The sequence below is a fragment of the Dendrobium catenatum genome, unplaced genomic scaffold (genome assembly GCF_001605985.2).
Source record: "Dendrobium catenatum unplaced genomic scaffold, ASM160598v2 fragScaff_scaffold_1427, whole genome shotgun sequence".
NCBI classification, from domain to species: domain Eukaryota; kingdom Viridiplantae; phylum Streptophyta; class Magnoliopsida; order Asparagales; family Orchidaceae; genus Dendrobium; species Dendrobium catenatum.
The window spans coordinates 995,036-1,013,893 of NW_021319889.1; the positions used below are offsets into that span (position 1 = coordinate 995,036).

The 18,858-nt window shown below is 30.2% G+C and overlaps 1 protein-coding gene across 1 annotated transcript; it reads left to right on the forward strand.

Moving 5' to 3' along the window:
* The first annotated feature begins 5,964 nt into the window (after nucleotides 1–5,964).
* On the forward strand, nucleotides 5,965–17,090 carry LOC110099684 (autophagy-related protein 18b). Its single transcript, XM_020826907.2, has 11 exons — nucleotides 5,965–6,123; nucleotides 6,230–6,303; nucleotides 7,923–7,996; nucleotides 8,312–8,421; nucleotides 8,866–8,957; nucleotides 12,745–12,857; nucleotides 13,662–13,781; nucleotides 13,897–14,042; nucleotides 14,179–14,292; nucleotides 15,034–15,093; nucleotides 16,556–17,090. The coding sequence occupies exons 1-11, from the start codon at nucleotides 6,065–6,067 to the stop codon at nucleotides 16,689–16,691; spliced, it is 1,098 nt and encodes a 365-aa protein (XP_020682566.1). The 5' UTR covers nucleotides 5,965–6,064; the 3' UTR covers nucleotides 16,692–17,090.
* The last annotated feature ends 1,768 nt before the right edge of the window (nucleotides 17,091–18,858 follow it).

Here is an 18,858-nt window from a genome sequence, read left to right on the forward strand (position 1 = left end):
GACTCTAAGCCAAAATAGTGATTTTTAAAATAATAAAATATCTAAATTCATTTCATTAACTCATCACCCTAGCCATTTTCCCTTCATTATGCATGCCTTGCCAAGGAAGAAATGAGAGGAAATGAAGAGGGTAGGAGATAGAGAGGTGAGAGAAAATTACTTGGAGCATTTTTGTCCGTAGTTATATTTGAATATTTCTTCTGATCGTGGTATGTAATAACCTTAAAGTTGTGAAATTAATTTTAAAATGAAAATCCTCAAAAATTGAAATATCTGAACTGGAGAGTTGTGACACTGTGCTTGTGAGCATAGGATAATAATTATGGCAAGCTGATAAAGATTGATGACCGATTGGTCGACAGTTGGGGTTAAATTAAAGATTTGTGACCAACTAGTCGATAGTTGAGATTGAAGATGATGAAAACACCACATTTATGAAAACTCCAAAGTTACTATACAATTCTACCTATTATAATCCGACATGAGTTGAGGTAACCTACTAAACTTTTTTTTTTGAACCCCCTATACATTTATTTAGATGTGTTATGTGTGCAATGGGTCTACATGTATTCTGAAGTAGGCCCTGGAGGTCCATTTTGCATGCTTTGAAAATTTTGAAGTTTTCTTTTGAGGGCACTATGACGCTGTGGCTGGAAGTGCCCCATGGATGTTCTCTCACATTTTTTGACAATTTAATTCGGTGCTCTAACACACAACGGGCTTAATGGTGCCATAAATCATGTAGGGTGATGTCGTGGCTAGAGTTACATCATTAGAGAAAATTTTAATATTTAAAATATCCAAATCCAGTATTTCATTTCATTCATTTCAATGGAGAAGCCAATGCTAGTGAGAGAGAGAAACTCTGTTTCAGGCTACTTCAAGTATTTTCAACTGATGGCTCAGTTCAAGAAGTTGCTCGAGTCGAGGTCGGTTAAATTTTTCAATCTTAATTTTTAATAATTTAAAGTTATTGAGTTATTTCTAATTGAATTTATAATTTGGTATTACAAAAATGTGATTTTCTTGAATTCTAATGAATTTTATCCACTTAATGTTTGATATGTTATCAGTATAATTATTTTGGTCATTTTGAGAATTTATTCAAAATTTTTGCTGAGTGATTTTGAAAAGTAATAATTCTTATCAATTTAGAAATTTATTTTGATGTACAAAAATAGCTTTTCAATTTAGTTAAGGCTTTAGAATATTTTTATACTTAATTTCTGGTAATATGGTAAAATTCTAAAAATTATAGCTTTGACAAACAATAGAATATCAGATGAGATATTATTTTGACATCCGTTAGAGCATTTTTAAAGAATTATATAATAACACTGTAATCACTTCAATAGTATAGAATGTGCTATGTTTTCAATATTAGTGTTTGAAATATGTAAATTGTAAGAAAAGAACTTCTGGTGGTGGAGAAGGGATTCTATTATTTGTTATATGTGTTAGAAATTCTTGAGCCTGAGGGATATTCTGATATTTACTAAGAAGGAATTTTGTTGATAGCAAGAAGAGATTCTATTATTTATTATATATTGAAAGTTGGGGCTTGAGGGTTTTGTCGATATTTTCTTATATTTCAATCAGTTTAAAAAAATTATTTAAATGCTTATTTCAATTCAGTATCAGTACATGTTTCTATTTCAGCTTTTTGTATGGTACTTTAGTTTATTATTCCAACAATTTTAACCTTTTTAGGTTAAGTTATTGATTCATGTTTTGGGTTGTTGTAGAATACTGAGCTGTGCTAACTCCCTCATTATTTTACTTCTATTTCAGGCTAGGGAAAGGGTAAGGTGCAAGTTGAGTAGTTTCTAATATCAAACACTGATTTGTACTTTAAGTTTGCATTTTGATTAGTTTTCTTTTGGTAGGCTTTACTTTTATTTTGTTATACATTTTTATTGCCTTGTACTATTATAGATAGACCCCATATTATATATGTATTTTGAATGATATACAAAGAAATTATTTTTGAGATTTATTGGTCTTTTACTTTATATTATATTTAGTAATAGCTATGTGTTGTGTATAATTTGGATGTTTTAGTTTATTAGTATTTCTCCAACTGAATCTTGGGATCAATCCTTGCTTCTTATCACGATCAGGCACGGTATGACTTGTGTGATTTGGTTTTGTCACATCGGTTAGGGACATAATAATATTAAAGCCCGATCCCCTGTCATACAATTCATAATTACATCCATGATTGCATTTACATGATGATTTATGAATTATCTGATAGATAAATCCATTGATACTGATATATCATTGCATAGCATATGATAAGGATATTAAATGATATACTAATACAATATCTTGATATAACATATTGATAGACATCTATTCATAACATAATGATTGATAAAAATATGTGATATAACTATCAACATGAATATAATTGATAAATAACTTAGACTTATTTCACTGTACAACACTTATTCTTGATTGGTAGCCTTCTTACCAATTTCTCCTACAGACTGATAGACTTCTTTTACTTATTTAAGTAATTTGGTTTCATTGATCATATCAGTTTTGATATTGATTGAAACAAATTTTATAGATAGTTTATTGATCATACTTATAGACTATTAACTGTTAATTGATATTGATTGGAATTGGAGCAGACATATTGATTTTTTTGCCTTGTATTGAATGTAATGATAATTTTTTATTGCTTGCTGAGCTATGCAATCATTACATAGTAATTATATGATTTTTGCTAAAGGTAAGGAGCCTACAGATCGAAGCTAGGTAGTGATAAAAGCTTAGTTTTTATTTTTAGCTCTTTAATTTTATATATGCTTTTGTAGTCTATAGTTGCTATTGTATATATCATTTTATACTTTAATTAGAATGTAAATATTGATTAAAGTGATATAATTATATTTTTTAATGTAATTAGTTAGCTTTGATTATCAATGATATGGTAGTTAATGAATTAAAAAAAGATAGTAAAGAGAAAATTAATGAAATTTTTTCATTTTAGATGCCCCTTGGATTGTCACAAAAAAAAAATGGAATTCTCTCATTTAAAATCCTGAGGCATCACATGATTGGTAACCTGAATCCTACTTTAGTTTTCAATGATTTTTGTATTTTATGAATTTAAACTTTCCAATATATATTATAAAATTGTTGGAATAATAAACTAAAGTACCATAACCCTATATTATAAAATTTCTACTATACAACTTTTTGTATATGATAGAAATCATTATTCTAAGCATTTTGACTATAATATTATTAAATTTCATCTGCTAAATTGAAAGTTATGATTTTAAAAAGTTAATGCATATCATGTAAAAATTTAAACATTTAATAGATTTTTGCATTTTATACATTTTTTTACATGATATCGAATTTCGTAGAGAAAATGATATGACTGATATATGACAAATGTGATATTTGTATGTAAGTAAGAAATGTGGTTGTGAACATTATAATTAATACATATTGGTTGTTAAATGATTATAGCTTGTATAGGAGAGTGGGTCGACGGGCTTTCCTTAAAATAAAGATTTATGATATAATCTTGCATGTAGCTAATCAACTAATTATACTGCTGGATAAAGAGTGACGAATCTTTATTTATTTATTAAAAGCCACATGCTAAAGAAAATGACTAATAGAAATAATTGAAAGATGTGATTGTCAGATAATGATGAATTCATATGATAGATGGATGACATATAGAATGATGAAAACTCGATTTTAAAGTTGGATGTCCTACATTATTATTCATAGTTGTATCCATATTTTTATTGACATGATATCATAGATAGGACTAATGAAAGTATTGAGATTGATATAACATTACATAACATATGACAAATATATTATTAAATATTGTTGGTTGTACAAGTATAATGTATTGATAATTATATTGATATATATCATATTGATATGTCATATTGATGGATTGCTATATATGGCATAATGATTGATAGAATAATATAATAAAACCATCAATATGAATATAACTAATAGATAATCGATATTTGTTTAATGTATAATAATTGTTATTGATTTATAGACTATCGATTCTCTTAGATTGATCGACTTCTTTTGCTTATTGAGATACTCTAATTTTACTGATCATAATGGTTTCTACTTGTGATTGATATTAATTTCATAGTTTATTTACCATTCATTCTGGTAATTTAATAATTAATATTGATTAGGATTGCGTATACAAAATAATTCTTTTGTCTTGCATTGAATGCAATGATAAATCTTGATTGCTTGCTAGGCTATGTGCTCATAATGTGATTTTTTTTTTTTTTAATTTTAGGTCTGAGAAGTGGTCAGGACTCTCTAGAGTGAGGCTGATCAGTATTACCAGGATTTCTTCTATTCTTTTGTAGTCAAGAGCTTTAGAAAAGATAGATTGGTATTGTTGAAATCTCTTGACTATTGTAAATCAAATTTGAAGGAATGAATATAAAAATATTTTGATAAATATGATATATAGCTTTAGAAAATATAGATTGGTATTGTTGAAATCTCTTAACTATTGTAAACCAAATTTGAAGAAATGAATATAAAAATATTTTTATAAATATGATATATAAAATAAATATTTTTACAAATTTAGATATTGCATCAAACTTTTTGGCGATGAAATGCATTAACATTATTAGTGATGATGCATGAAGCCCTTGCTGGCATCGCCGAGCATCGATATTGGTGTTGATTATGGGCAACTATCTTATTTGTGACATCAATCATGTGTACTATTGTCAATGGAAGGTGATAATCATAGTAACATCAATTGGCGAAGAATTTATTCACATTGGTGGTGTTAATGACAAGCAACAACCTTTTTTGTGTTGGTTGATAGCATGCCTTGGCCTTATTATTGATAATATGCATTAGTCATATTGACAATTATAAGTGCGAAAATTGACACCAAGGCCTTGGAATTGGTGTCAATAGCGGTCAATAACCTTGCTGGCGTTAGTTTTGTGATGATCTTTCTAGCATTGGCGTTAATGGTAAACATTGACCTTCTTTGCGATAGAGGGGTGTTTACATTGATGTTGACGATAAGCATTAGCTTTATTGATGATTGCAAACATTATTAGTATTGGTGATGACATGTAACGATTATCTTGACATCATATAGCGTTAATTTCAGTGTTAATGATGTACGAGCAACAATAATAGACAAGATTGGCTTGATGTCCGTTACTCTTGTTAAGAACCTTTAGTTCATTCATGAATACTCTAGGCGAGTTCACAAATATTTGAGCGAAAGTTTCAATTAATGGGCAAATGATAAATCCCTTGGGCGAGCCAATAGTTAAGTACTAAATATTAAGTTAAAGCTAACTCTTACACAACATGTTATATATAAACATGTAATTCTATGCTTTCAATGACTTAGGTCACGCAAGCTCCAAGTTATGGGTGTCAATTTTGGGTCACGGGTTGGGTTCGGGTTGAACCAAGAACTATCCGACACTATTTGGGTCAACCCAAACTCAACCCGTTTTTGCTAACGAGTCAGCATTTTTGGACCCGAACCCGACTAGCTTCGGGTCCGAGTCAACCCAACACAACCCGAATGACTCGGGATACATCAAAATTGATAGTTTTCAGGTAAAAAATGGGTAAATCTCCAATTTTTGGGTAAAAAACGGGTCAATATCAAGTTTTTAGGTTAAAAGTGGGTTACTAGGTCAACCCGAACCTGACCCGATTTTTGAAACGGATCGATTTGCTGAACCCGAACTTGACCCATTTCAGGTCCGGGTAGGCCCTAACTAGAAATTTTCGGATCAGATTCAAGTCAAATTTTCGAGTCGTGTCAAATATTAGCACCCCTAATTTTCCAAGTTGTAAAAAGTTCATGTTGGTTCGTAATCACTGAGTTAAACAACTGATATTCTTATAATAATTTAATTAGTCTGACTTATAAATATGGGTTTGGATCAATTAATTGGCAAACCAAGCCTAAACTTTCATCCCACGAACTACCCTCAGATTTTCTCAATTGTTTGGCACAAAAATAAATTCAAATCTTCTTACAATCATATGCAAAGCTCCGATGGCCAGCTCCTCCTCGGGCTCCCGTATTCTTTGCGCTTCCTTCAACCAAGATAACAGGTGCGTTTTCTGATTAGGGTTGGACCTTTCCTAATCCCCATCGTAATTTTTCTCCTTCCTTTTCTTAATTTTGCTGACCGTCTTGGATTTCGTTGTGCGTCTCAAGTTGCTTTGCGATTGGCACCAAGGATGGGTTCAGGCTTTTCGATGCGCAGAGTGGAAGCCTACGCTACGAGAGAGGTGAGCCCTATCTTTATCTGCTTCCTTCTTTGTTGCTTTATAAGTTCATTGGTAAAGATTGATGTTTGAATGTGAAAAATTACTTTTTTCAGTACTTGAATCAAAATTGTGAAAGCTATGATGCACGTTCACTAAATTCATCGAATAAATATGTTCAGTATTCAATAACTATGTGGCTCAAAAAAATTTTTTTTTATACTGCAGATAGGTTTAAACTATGAAAGACGAGAGAATTTGTTTATCCAAGCCTGTAAATAGATGTGCCTGATAGCTTATAAGATAATTTTGTAATCATAAGCTTTGATTTTACTGCAAATAAGAGAAACTGATGGCCTGTGAGATAATTTGGTTTCTTCAAGCCCTATTGCTGCTCTTGGAGAACTACATGAGTTCAATAGATAGCTATAATCTCGTTTTCTTCATGTTTTAGTAAGTTGCATTTTATCTGTTCTTTACTGTAACATGGCTACCAAGTTGTATTGAAAAAATAAATTTTATTTGCTACTAAACTTTCTCATAAATTTGATTTAGAGGTAATTTGATAGAAACATTTCAAAAGATGTAGTGATAAGGAGGATTGCGTTGGTTTTTATGTATTGGATGGTGACAATTATGTTAACTGTTCTCTCAGAGTGCTTCAGTGAAGTACTTAAAAAAATATAGAATTCTTGTTACTTGAGGACCCTCGTTCTTGTTAATTAATAAAGAACAAGAATGGCAAGCATCTTTTAGTAAGAGAGATTCATTTCAAAGTATGGCTTTTTAAAATTTCATGATTTTTTTATTCTTTCAATTGAAAGAAAAAAATATTTTATTTAAAAGTTAAATATATAAAAATGAGAAAAATCACATATATCTAATCTGTATAATTTATCTAATATAAACTATAACTATGTGCTTTTTAGTTAATTTATTCTTTTAACCAGTATAAAAATCAATTTGAAAAGAATTTTCCATCCACCTAGTTATTAAACATCTTAAAGTAATGTTAAATCTTATTTTAAAAGAAATCCAACTTTAATAATTGCTCTAATTTCTAACTATTATGTATTCTGAAGGCTTAAACCAATCATTAATTAAATTTACCTTTATATATTCAATTTAAATAATTAAATTTCATTTAATATATCACTCTAAAGTAGATTATCCAAAGGCTTAAATCACGTGTTAATTAAAGTTATATGTATAGTTTTAGATTATTCAGGTTTCTTTTTGTATTGTAATAGAATAAAATTTACTTTTTTAAACGATTATATAGCACTTCATTTCTATACTTATATAATAGTAATTTTTTTAATGTATTGTATGAGGTTTCTTTGTTAAGTTTTATTGTTAGAAATATGTGGTAAAATGTAAGCTTTATTCTTTCTAGCGCATAAACATCCAAGCAAGCTGCTCATGGTAAGATGAATTTTCAATGCATAATACAAAGTTATGCAGACATTTATGAATAAAATACAATAATGCAGTGATGATTATGGGGTTTACTGGATTCACAAATTTTCTCTTGTAATAATGCTTGATTGGATTCGACTTTGTTGGTGATTTTAGCTCTTTATGAGGAATTCTTGTTTCTTTATTGAATAAGAAATAACATTCTCAAATATGTGTTATGTCAGCTATTGGAGCATTTAGCATTGTTGAAATGCTGTTCAGCACAAGCCTCATTGCTATAGTCGGGGCGGGTGAGCAGGTCTTTCTCTCCTACCCTCTCCTTTTTCTTCTCCTATCTCCCCCACACCCTCTTAGTCATGCATCGCTTAGTAGGAACACTCAGAAAAAGGAGATTCATAAAGCAACCCCAATTATGATAACTATGATTTGAAAATAACCTCTCCACAACCCCTCCCTCTTTTTTTGACCCATCTGTGCATCCCCTCTTCCTTACTCCCTCTCTCTTTATTGATACCACTCCTATTCTTTGATCCCTATCACCTTCTTTATTCTATTATCTGGTGGATCTTTTAAATTGTATACAATTAACGTTATTCCAACTTTTTTTGAACAGCCATCATTATCTCCTCGTCGTCTTTGCCTCTTCAATTTTATCACTGGCAGTGCGCTTCGAGAACTTAATTTTTTGACTACAATCCTTGCAGTTCGTATAAATAGGAAAAGGTATGTTAGAACTTAGAATTGTTGTCTTTGAACTATTTTAATTTGATAGTGTGCAACAAGTTATTTGTGTGATTCATGCAAGTTAGGATTGAAATAGTAGATCTTTATTTTGGTTATGAACATCATGATCGGAATGAGGATGCGTGCACATGTCTTAATATTTATTTGCATAAATATCATACAGTTTTCATAACAGTTTTGTAATTTTATATTTAACAAAACTTCTAACAGTAATGCATATGGAAATAATGAAATTTTGGTTTATATTCACTGGCCGTTTGGCTGTGTGGAAGTTCTAGTTAAGCAGTGAAAATTAATTTCCAAAAAAACTATTAATCTGCATTTACATTTAAAACTTCTTGTGATATGCTTGGAGTGTCTATATATTCTCAAATTAATATAATTTTTTGCTGCTTGAATGATGTTTAAGTCACATTTCTGCAGACTTATTGTTGTGTTGCAGGAAAAGACATATATTTATGACATTAACAGCCTTGCTATCCTCGATACAATTGATACCGTTCCAAACAATAAAGGTGGAGATGACTTGTTTAACTTTTCTTCTTTTATTGTTCCAGAAGAAGCTATTATTGCGATTTTCTATTGTAATTAGAGACTAATCCTTCTTTTGAGTCAATCAAATACTTCTACTGTCAAATGTTTTAATCATTTGAAGGACTATGCTAACAATAAACTAAAAGAGCCAAGGAACAGTCTGCAAACTTTTTCCTTTGTTGTTCAAATAAGGGAAATTCTTAAATAAACATCTAGCTTTTTCTTATTTACATCTTCTTTTCTTAAGAAAGATCCATTCAATATGAGTAGGTTTTTCTTGTCATTATAAGGTATTTAACATGCTATTTCTAAATATGAAATCGTCAGTTTAGCCAGTTTTTATACTAACTGTACCATATATTTTTTTATTGATGTAGGATATCTTAGGGCCTAGGGATTTTTAATACTTAGTTAACATGCAATATAAAAATAATGCATTAAACACATAAAAATTCTCAAGAAACAAGCTATTAATTTCAAAACAACTACTAACGAGCTTTCTGAATGCCCAAAAAAAGGATAGAATCCTATTGAGAAGAAAATTCTATGGCTCCTTGTAGTTATAACTTGAACAATGAAGCATTGCAAGTCACACAACTGAAATTTCAAACAATGAGAATAAATTCAGATTATATTAAATCTACAACAATAACAACAACAAGCCTTTATCCCATTATGTGGGGTCGGCTACATGAATTCTTTTTTTCCACTATCCTATTAAGAGTCAAATTCTCATTTAAATATGATAAAAAATATTATTTTTATTTATTTCTAAATAAGTCTTTTTAGGTCTATCTCTACCTTTCTTAATATAGTCCGAATCTAATACAACTACTGCCCTAAAGGTCGATGTTTTATGTGGACAAACCATCTAAGACGACTCTCTCTAATCTTATATTCCAGTGGAGCTACTCCAGCAGTCCAGCCTTTTCATGTATATACTAATTACGCATTGTCTCTAAGTGTAAAGCCAATCATCCACTTGAGCGTCCTCATCTTTGTAACACTAAACTTAATTTTGTGCTTCTCTTTCAATGGCTAACATTTTGTGCCATAAAGTAATGTAGGTCTCACTACCATCTTATAAAATTTTCCCTTAAGTTTGAGGTGTACTTTTGTATCGCACAACAGACCCTATGAATTCCTCCACTTCAACCATCCAACTTGAATTCTACTACAAATATACCCATCTATTTCACCATTGTTTTGAACAATAGACCCGAAATATTTAAAATGTGTACTCTTTTTAAATGACTTGATTATCCAATCTCACAAAACAATGATTAGATCTATTACTACTAAAGTGACACTCAATATATTCGGTTTTAGATCTACTCAAATGAAAACCGTTATACTCTAAAGTTGATCTCTATAATTCAGAATTTTTATCAACTTCCTCGCTAGTCTTATCAGTTAGAAGAATATCATCAGCAAAAAGTAAAAACCAAGGTACTTCCTCTTGCAAATGTCTAGTAAGAACTTCCATAACTAAAGTAAAAAGATATGGGCTTAAAGCTGATCCTTGATGTAATCCAATTGAAATGAGAAAGTACTTCTTGAAACTATTTTATGTTTGAACATAAGTAATAGCTCATGTGTATATATCCCGAATGATTTTAATATAAGCATTATTAACTCTTTTTTTTTTAATAACTCTCCAGATCACTTATTTTCGAATTTTATTATATGCTTTATCTATAAATCAATAAATATCAGATATAGATCCTCCTTACTCTCTATACTTTTCCATCTAACCTCTCAACAAGTGTATAGTTTCCATAGTAGACTCAACTGGCATGAATCCAAATTGATTTTGAGAAATATTAGCATCAAATTATAACCTATGCTCAATTACACTCTCCCATAATTTTAATGTATGACAAATTAGCTTAATTTCTTTATAATTCACACACCTTAATTCTTATATAATTTTAATGTATGACACATTAACTTAATTTCTCTATAATTTGCTCACTTACTCTCTCATTATGCTACGTTATGTTAAATCTGAATTAACAAAATCTCACTTTCAACAAATAATAAAAAATGAATTTCAACTAATGATAAAAATGTAGAGGAAAAGTAAAGAGCACAAAAATAAATAAAAAAATAAATCAAAAGAAATCACCATGAAAGCAATGCTCATGTTCATATGGGGAGATGACCACTCTCAAATGTTGGGTCTCGCTCTTGAATAAGTAATTGAATCCTGTAAGGAGAAAGTTTTGCACATCCAAAGCAAAATTTCACTCAGCATAGAATGGTTTTCTTAGATGCCTTAGAACCCTACTTTAATTCAAAACAAAATCAGAATACACCTCTTGAAAAGAAACAACTGAAAAATGATCCAAAAAGAAATCCACCAAGAAAACTGCAAAAGTTGTCATCGTAAAGAACCGCAAGGAAATCATAGCAGCAACTAACATAAGCATCGCTAAGAAGAACACTTTCCTCTCCTGTAAGGATTTCCATCTAAATACAATGTAAAATACCTGTCTCGCTCCTATAAAATTTGATTGGAGAAGCTTGAAACTATTGTCATGGGAAAACGACCATAGAAAGAATCACTAGATAGAAACATAAATGGGAATACTGCAACTGATAGGCATGCAAATACAAACTCACACTGACTCAACTAAAATTCGAAGTTTAGCTTTGTAAAAGTTTGAAGTTCAAATTGATCATTGTAACATATCATTTTGCATTTGACGTTGTTGTTATGTGAAGGAGTCCTTTATCATGATAATGTATTTACTTCCATGCCAAATAAAAGTATTTACTTCCATGTCAAATAATAGTATTTACTTTAATTTAAGCTGCTTTATAATTAGTTGCGGTGATTCCTTATATACAACGAATGAGTCCATTATTATAAGATTTTGAAAAGTTTTTATTTCACAAATATCGGGGAAATACTCTATGCTATTTATTGAGGAAATACTCTTTACGTTATTTATCCTAAAAATGCTATTCCATTGATTTGGTTTGAATTAAAACTGTTTCAGTTGTAAGTTGAGAGACCCCGAGTTGCGTGCTTGACCTCCTAACTATCTTGAGTCTGAGCCAATTTGGTATGCTAATGGTTTTTTTCCCTCAAACGAGGGGGTACTGGTTTTGCAAAAGCAAGTTCTTGGTTCAGACCATACTCATGTGAGTATTGCCTGAAATCTAGTTGGTGTTTATTTGCATCCCTAAAACTATCCAACGTGTTACCATATCTTTGAACAAATAAAAAATTAAGTTCCTGATATTGGTCAAATCCAACCAAAACCTGCTAAGAAATGAGTGAAATGTATCAATTTGGACTGAATTTTTAAATTTTGGTTCGTCCCATGTTTATTCAGCTAATTTTGCAGTCTTGTAGCATTGAAAAATCAACATTAGTCACTATTCTTACGCCATGAAAACTAGTTGGACATCTATATTTTTTTAAAAATTGGTTTAGTCAGGCATGAATCGTGCAGAGTTGCACTGCAATGGACAATCCAGATTGCAAGATAATTGATTTAGTGATTTTTATTGTATTGGAAGTACCAAATGGAATGAAGGTTTATGAGCATGCCTCATGCAAAAGATTTACTTTTAAACTTTTCTATTCACTCTTTGTTATGTTGGTGTTTGAAGGTTCTCTAAATTCTAGAGGGAGCTGTATCATCTTTTATTCTGCTTAAACTTTTTTATGATTATAATGCGTTTATTTTGAGATTTCTAGATCTGAAAATGTCTTGATTATTTGCATTCTCTAGTGTTCTAACAGTGTTATTGCAGGACTATGTGCATTTTCTCCTAATTCAGAAGCATGTTATTTAGCTCTTCCAGCAAGCACGACTAAAGGATCTGCTCTAGTATACAATACATTGGAGCTTCAATCACTTTGCCAGGTAATAGATGCATTTTGTAACGTTTTTTTTTTCCATGATATATAATCCTCCATTTCATGATTATTCCATGATTAATTATACTTATTTCAATTACATCGAAAGTTTGCCATATCATCTTAGAGTAAAATTCTATACAGTTATCAAAAAGTGTTTTGTTAATTATTGGAAATGACTTGTATAAAACAAGTTAGTCAGCAATAAAACTTCTCTTGAATGGTTACAAGCACCTGCATAAGCAACATCATTTAGTTTCTTTTATGAAGTTATATGACCGTGTGACACGTTTGATGATTGGAATGAAGTTATGAGCCAAAAGCATTCTGTATAGATGCACTCTACCAAATTCAAATGAAAGAAATTTAAACCCCTTATTCACTGTTTGTTTCAGCAATTATTATTTTTTCTAAATTGGCGGTGTTAATCCAAATCAAATCTCTTCAGAGGACCTTCTTGATTGTGTTTATGTCCCCATTCTATATTAGTTTGAATGGTAGTAGTTTGAAAGGATGTGCACTTTATTTTGAGTTGTATCTTAAGGCTTATTTGGCTGCTTTTAGATAGAAAATATGATAGATTTCAGTCTAAGTGAGGAATTAAATATGCTCGTCAGCAATTACTATTTTTATGTGAATATCCTAGGAATATTCGATATGCAAGTAATTGTAAGATCCTAGTTAAAGTTTTAAATCTAGAAATTACACATCAGGAAGCTTGCAACAAATTTACCCTTATTATGAGTGTGAATCATCTCTTGCATAGTTGTTTGCGTATGATATTTTTTAATTTGTACAATATGTTTCATAGATTGACGCTCATCGTTCCCCTCTAGCTGCGGTCGTATTCTCTTCAAATGGCATGTATCTGGCAACAGCTTCTGAGCAGGGAACAATAATAAGAGTGCATCTAGTATCACAAGCAACTAAGGTGGATGCGACTGGCCTCATTTTTATTTTTTATTTTTTCATTGAATACAACATAGACATAACTATGAACTTCATAAAAGTTTGGAACTCTATCCTTGTTGCTATTAACAATGCAGTCATATAGCTTGCGAAGAGGTTCGTATCCCTCAACCATCTACTCATTATCATTTGGACCTTCTGTGGACTTGCCAGATATTCTTGTTGCTACAAGCTTATCAGGATCATTGCATGCATTTTCTCTTGGACCTATTATTGAGCAAAGGTTGGGAATGAATTTAGAAAAAGAAAACTTGTTTTTTACATCATTCAATGTTCACTTAAGTAAACTTGTCTTGTTATTATCTTTGTATGATTACTGTTTTTTGAACGTTGGTCTATGTATTCTCTTATGGCTTCAGGAACAGAAGACCAAACAAGTTGCTTGGGTCAATGATCCCTGAACCAATCAATGATGCTTTTGAGTCATCTTATCACCATGTTGTTCACAATGTTTCCATTGCAGGAATCAAAAGGTGAAGTTGAATTTGTTTTGCTAGATCTTTTATGCACCTTCTTCTTGATGTAGGATGACTCAGGGTTTTGGTAATGCAATTAAAATGGTTCTTAGGATACTTATCATGCAAAGAAAAATTATGGATTCATAAGTCACAAGTTACATATCATTCCAACAGTTTTTTTTTTAATGAGAACAAACAATAGTAGTCATTAAGCCTATTCAATGGTGAAAAAAAGACCATAAATATTCGATAATTTCAGCAAAAAAAATTGGAAACAAATAAAGTCGACGAATAAATGAATTAATTTCTATAAAATCAAAATTTTGAATATTATTTTTCTGACCAAAATCAAGAGCAATAAACTAATTAACACCAAATTATATAGAAGAAATAGTTGAAGAATGAAATTATCAAAATAAACAAAATTAGATCCACACGAATACTAATATATGAACTCCCCTAGGAATCAATTAGTCGTACTTGTACCATACTCAAAAAACCATGCATCCAATTTTCCTTAACCAGATTAAAATTAGAAAGTGCAAAATTATTTAAACTAAAAGTTGATGCCTGTAGAAACTACCCTCAGCAAGTCGCCTTCCAAAAGTTGTTTTCCTTTTTAATTTTCTTAATGAATAATTCAAACTCCACTGCATCATCATTTCCCACTTTGATATTCCCTCTCTTTCTTTTTCAAACCGCCTTCTCTTAGTTTAGCGTTGCTACGCTATTTACATAGATTTTCTTATGTTCCAGCTATGTAACGATATCAAGCACAGACAAAGTTCAAAGCTCCTCCCCAAATTCTACTATACGGTGAGAAATTTGCAAACAGTTTGATTTTTTTTTACTTTTTTAAAAAAATTAATGATTTCACATCATGATGTTTTATTATTATTTTGCTTTATTTGAAACCATTGCACAGCACCACTTTAGGCTTTAATTTTGTAAATGACCATGCTCTTCTAGGATAGAATATGTAACATTGAAAACATCATTGATGGAGGCCAAGAGATAAGATTCCTAAGTGATTCCTTCACATTGCTTCGTGAGTACAGAAAAGGCTTTATCCAGAATCCAGTTTTGAGCAGAAACAAATGATTGGAAATGTATCAATATTAACTTCAGATAGTACATCTTTAGATTTGCTTCGCTGTGGAGGTATTCCGAATTTTTTTTGGTGATGGTCGATATAGAGAGGACGAACCAAGGAAGGCTTTATTGACTTCAGACTTAACTTTCTTGGAGAGTTGGGTTGTGAGCAGCAGCAGAGTAGAGACAAGAAAGAAGAAGATTGAGAGTACCAATAGAGTGAGGAATGGAGAGGCAGAATGATACCAGAAATTTGGCAGGAAGTTATTATTGCGCTTCATTATTAGATTGAAGAGTTGGAGGAATAGATAAACTACCTTCATTATGACCTTGTGGTCATACATTGTTGTCGTGAAACAATGCATTTTGTAGAGTTTCATATACCAACCTCTCTTCAGATTTTTCACTGGCTGGACTTTCATGGAGTTTCATGCCATTTGTTATGTTTTACTCATAAAGCATATTAATCTCATGTTCATGTAATTGTTCAATCTACATATGTTGCACTGATACACCTACTTATGAAGGCATGCTGTATCCAATACACGGATACGCCTCCGATACGACACTAATATGTGTAGGATACGGCTTTAAAAGGACACACATATCCTATGCGCGTCTGTTGGAAAAAAAAAAGACGCGTCGTATTTACTTCCGCGGCTGCGAGCGAGGTTCTCTCATTTATGAGATGGATATGAGTTACCTTGATGATATGGAAATATTAGAAATTGTTAATCTTTCACTTGATGAAAAGACAAACCACTGAAGAAGCTGATCATTTCATTCTTTTTATTGAATAGTTGAAACTTCATGTGCAAGACAATTATTTTTATGCTTTTGTTGTTGTACTCGACATTTAATACTTATTTTTATTTTGATATTATAAGCTAAAAGGTTACAAACGATGTTGTTTTTTTGTTTTTTTAATTTTAAATATTATGCTTTGATTGCTTTCTTAATTTCATATATGATTTTTAAATTATAATGCCATGTCCGCACCATACCCGTATCCTGTATTTTTAAGAATTGACATGTTTCGTATCCGTGTCGCCGTATCCATATCAGTACAACATAGATCTACATGCAGCTGAATATGACTATATTTACATCATTCCTTCATTACATTCTACTTCCTCTCACAAGCATGATCTCATACATTGCTCTTTCTCTGCCCCACACTTTGCAGTTCAAATGTTTACATCATCACAGGCGATGGACATTTCTATAACTATACCTTAAACATCACCAGTTCAAATGAATTATCATGTAACCTACAATCTGAATTCAATCTGATAGATACTGTTGTAGAAGATCTGAGCTGATTTGGATTCTATACAGAATCTCTTCTTTCACCAATTCAGTGTTCTATTCTGATGCTGGCTTATTCAGTTCAACTATAAGATGAACTGCAGAAATATTCTGTACATATTTCCCCAGCAAACTCTGATCAGCTCCAGTCATTTTCATCTTTATACATGGTGAATGTTGTATAACTGTATAATGTATGAAAATGTATTATGGTTGAAGCAGTTGTTTATTGATATGCTTGTAAATGACATGAAATGATGTGTTCACTGACATGAATGATTATTTATGATGCCCAAACTTTTATGCATGATGATGTGCTACTAGGATGTACATGACATGTTACACTAACATGAATTGCAACCATGCATATTATTATTTTTATTGAATTTTATGATAAATTTTGTATGACCAAATGAGATTATTACTTGCTTGCCCTTTATGTACTTCAACATATTATTAGTTTTTGTAGTTTATATTGATGTGATACAATTTTAGAATGTCTGTTTTCTTTTGTAATTATGATGCACATAGAAAGTATCATATCAACAACATTACAACATCTATTTCTTCATTTTGTATTATTAAGAATTAAATTCTCATTTAAATCTAATAAAAAAATATTATTAATTCTACCTAGAAGTATCATGATTATCATAGAAGTATTATTTTGGATTACAAATGATAAATTCAAATGAAAGCTCATGCTTCTTCTATTATTTACTATTTTTAATTAGCTTAATTACTATATGTATATTAATGAAACTAAAATTATGTCTAATTAATCATAGCATTTGAGAGATTGAGGTTTTGTTTGGGATGGTTTTTTTATTGTTTTTTTAGGTAAATTTTTAGTACAAAAATTTTGTAAACTAGAAAGATTCTTTTGAAAGCATTAAGAAAGTTATCCCAAACAAAGCCTAAATTAATGATTTCATCTCCTCAAGAATAATCTGTTATAATATAAGGATTATGTAGGATTGAGTGTGATCTATAATGATATCAGAGCAGTTAATTCGATGAACATATGAGGCGTGAATTGTTTTTTATTAGTGAGAGAGATTGGATGAACATATGAGGCCTGAATTGTTTTTTATAAGTGAGGGAGATTGAGTAGATATAAAAATTCAACTTTTACATTGCTTGATGTATAAAATTAGAATAACTCATTTTATGAAAAATAAAACACTTTATATTTTATATGACTTTAAAAACCTTTACATTGCTAAAGTTTTTTTTTTTTTTTTCAAATATTCATTTTCATCGAAGTTTCAATGAAACTCTTAGGCTATGTTTGAGACAGCTTTCTTATTACTTTTTACAACAACTTTTTATTATAAAATTTTTTAGTTCGAAAAATTTTTATAATAGAAAATTATTTTAGAAAGCAGAAATATAGTTCGGGAACGAGACCTTAGTCTTAATTACAATCATCAAAACCAATCAAAACTAAAAATACTAAAAAAATTAGTATTGATTTTGAAGCATCAACTGAAAATCATTATAATTACAACTTTTTTTTTTTCACAAATAACATAAGCAAATTATTTAATATCAAAATCATGAATTACTTAATTTTATAATATCATGTTAAAGTATCTTGTATTTAAATTTCTTTGTATTTTTTACTTATCATAAAATTACCACTCAAATAATTATATTTGCAAATATCAGAAAAATAATAATAAATAAATAAAAAATACCAACCATTTATTGATAAAATATCAAAATTTAATCGAACATTGCACATTTTCATTTACTTTAATCTTCCTTTGGAAAAAGAATTTTTCTTTCGAAAAGGCCACAAATAAAAAAAAGTGGGAATTGTACATGTATTATAATTTTTTTTTAGTTTTTTGATATTTAAAATTTTAAATTTTATAAAAAATATCATTAATACAGAATTTTAAAAAATAAAAAATCTTTTCATGCATACTAATATTGAAATATTAAAATATTATATGTTTTTATTTATAAATATTAAAATATTGATATCAGGTACATTAAAAAAAGTGTAATATTCTTAAAAAAATAATTTTTATTTTTCATTATACAAAAGAAAGCCAAATATCCGTTCGTTAACGTGAGAACCCGCCTCGGGATCTCCTGATCCCGTGCCTCGCGGAAAGCCATAAATCCACCTTAACCTTCACCACGACAATCCGCAACACATATTAGGCTACT

Excerpts from the sequence above, each read along its gene's own strand:
- LOC110099684 (XM_020826907.2), top strand. The coding sequence starts at position 6,065 with ATGGCCAGCTCCTCCTCGGGCTCCCGTATTCTTTGCGCTTCCTTCAAC. Across the intron at positions 12,858-13,661 it reads AGCTTCAATCACTTTGCCAG|ATTGACGCTCATCGTTCCCC; the intron begins GTAATAGATGCA and ends TATGTTTCATAG. Across the intron at positions 15,094-16,555 it reads TCCCCAAATTCTACTATACG|TTCAAATGTTTACATCATCA; the intron begins GTGAGAAATTTG and ends CACACTTTGCAG.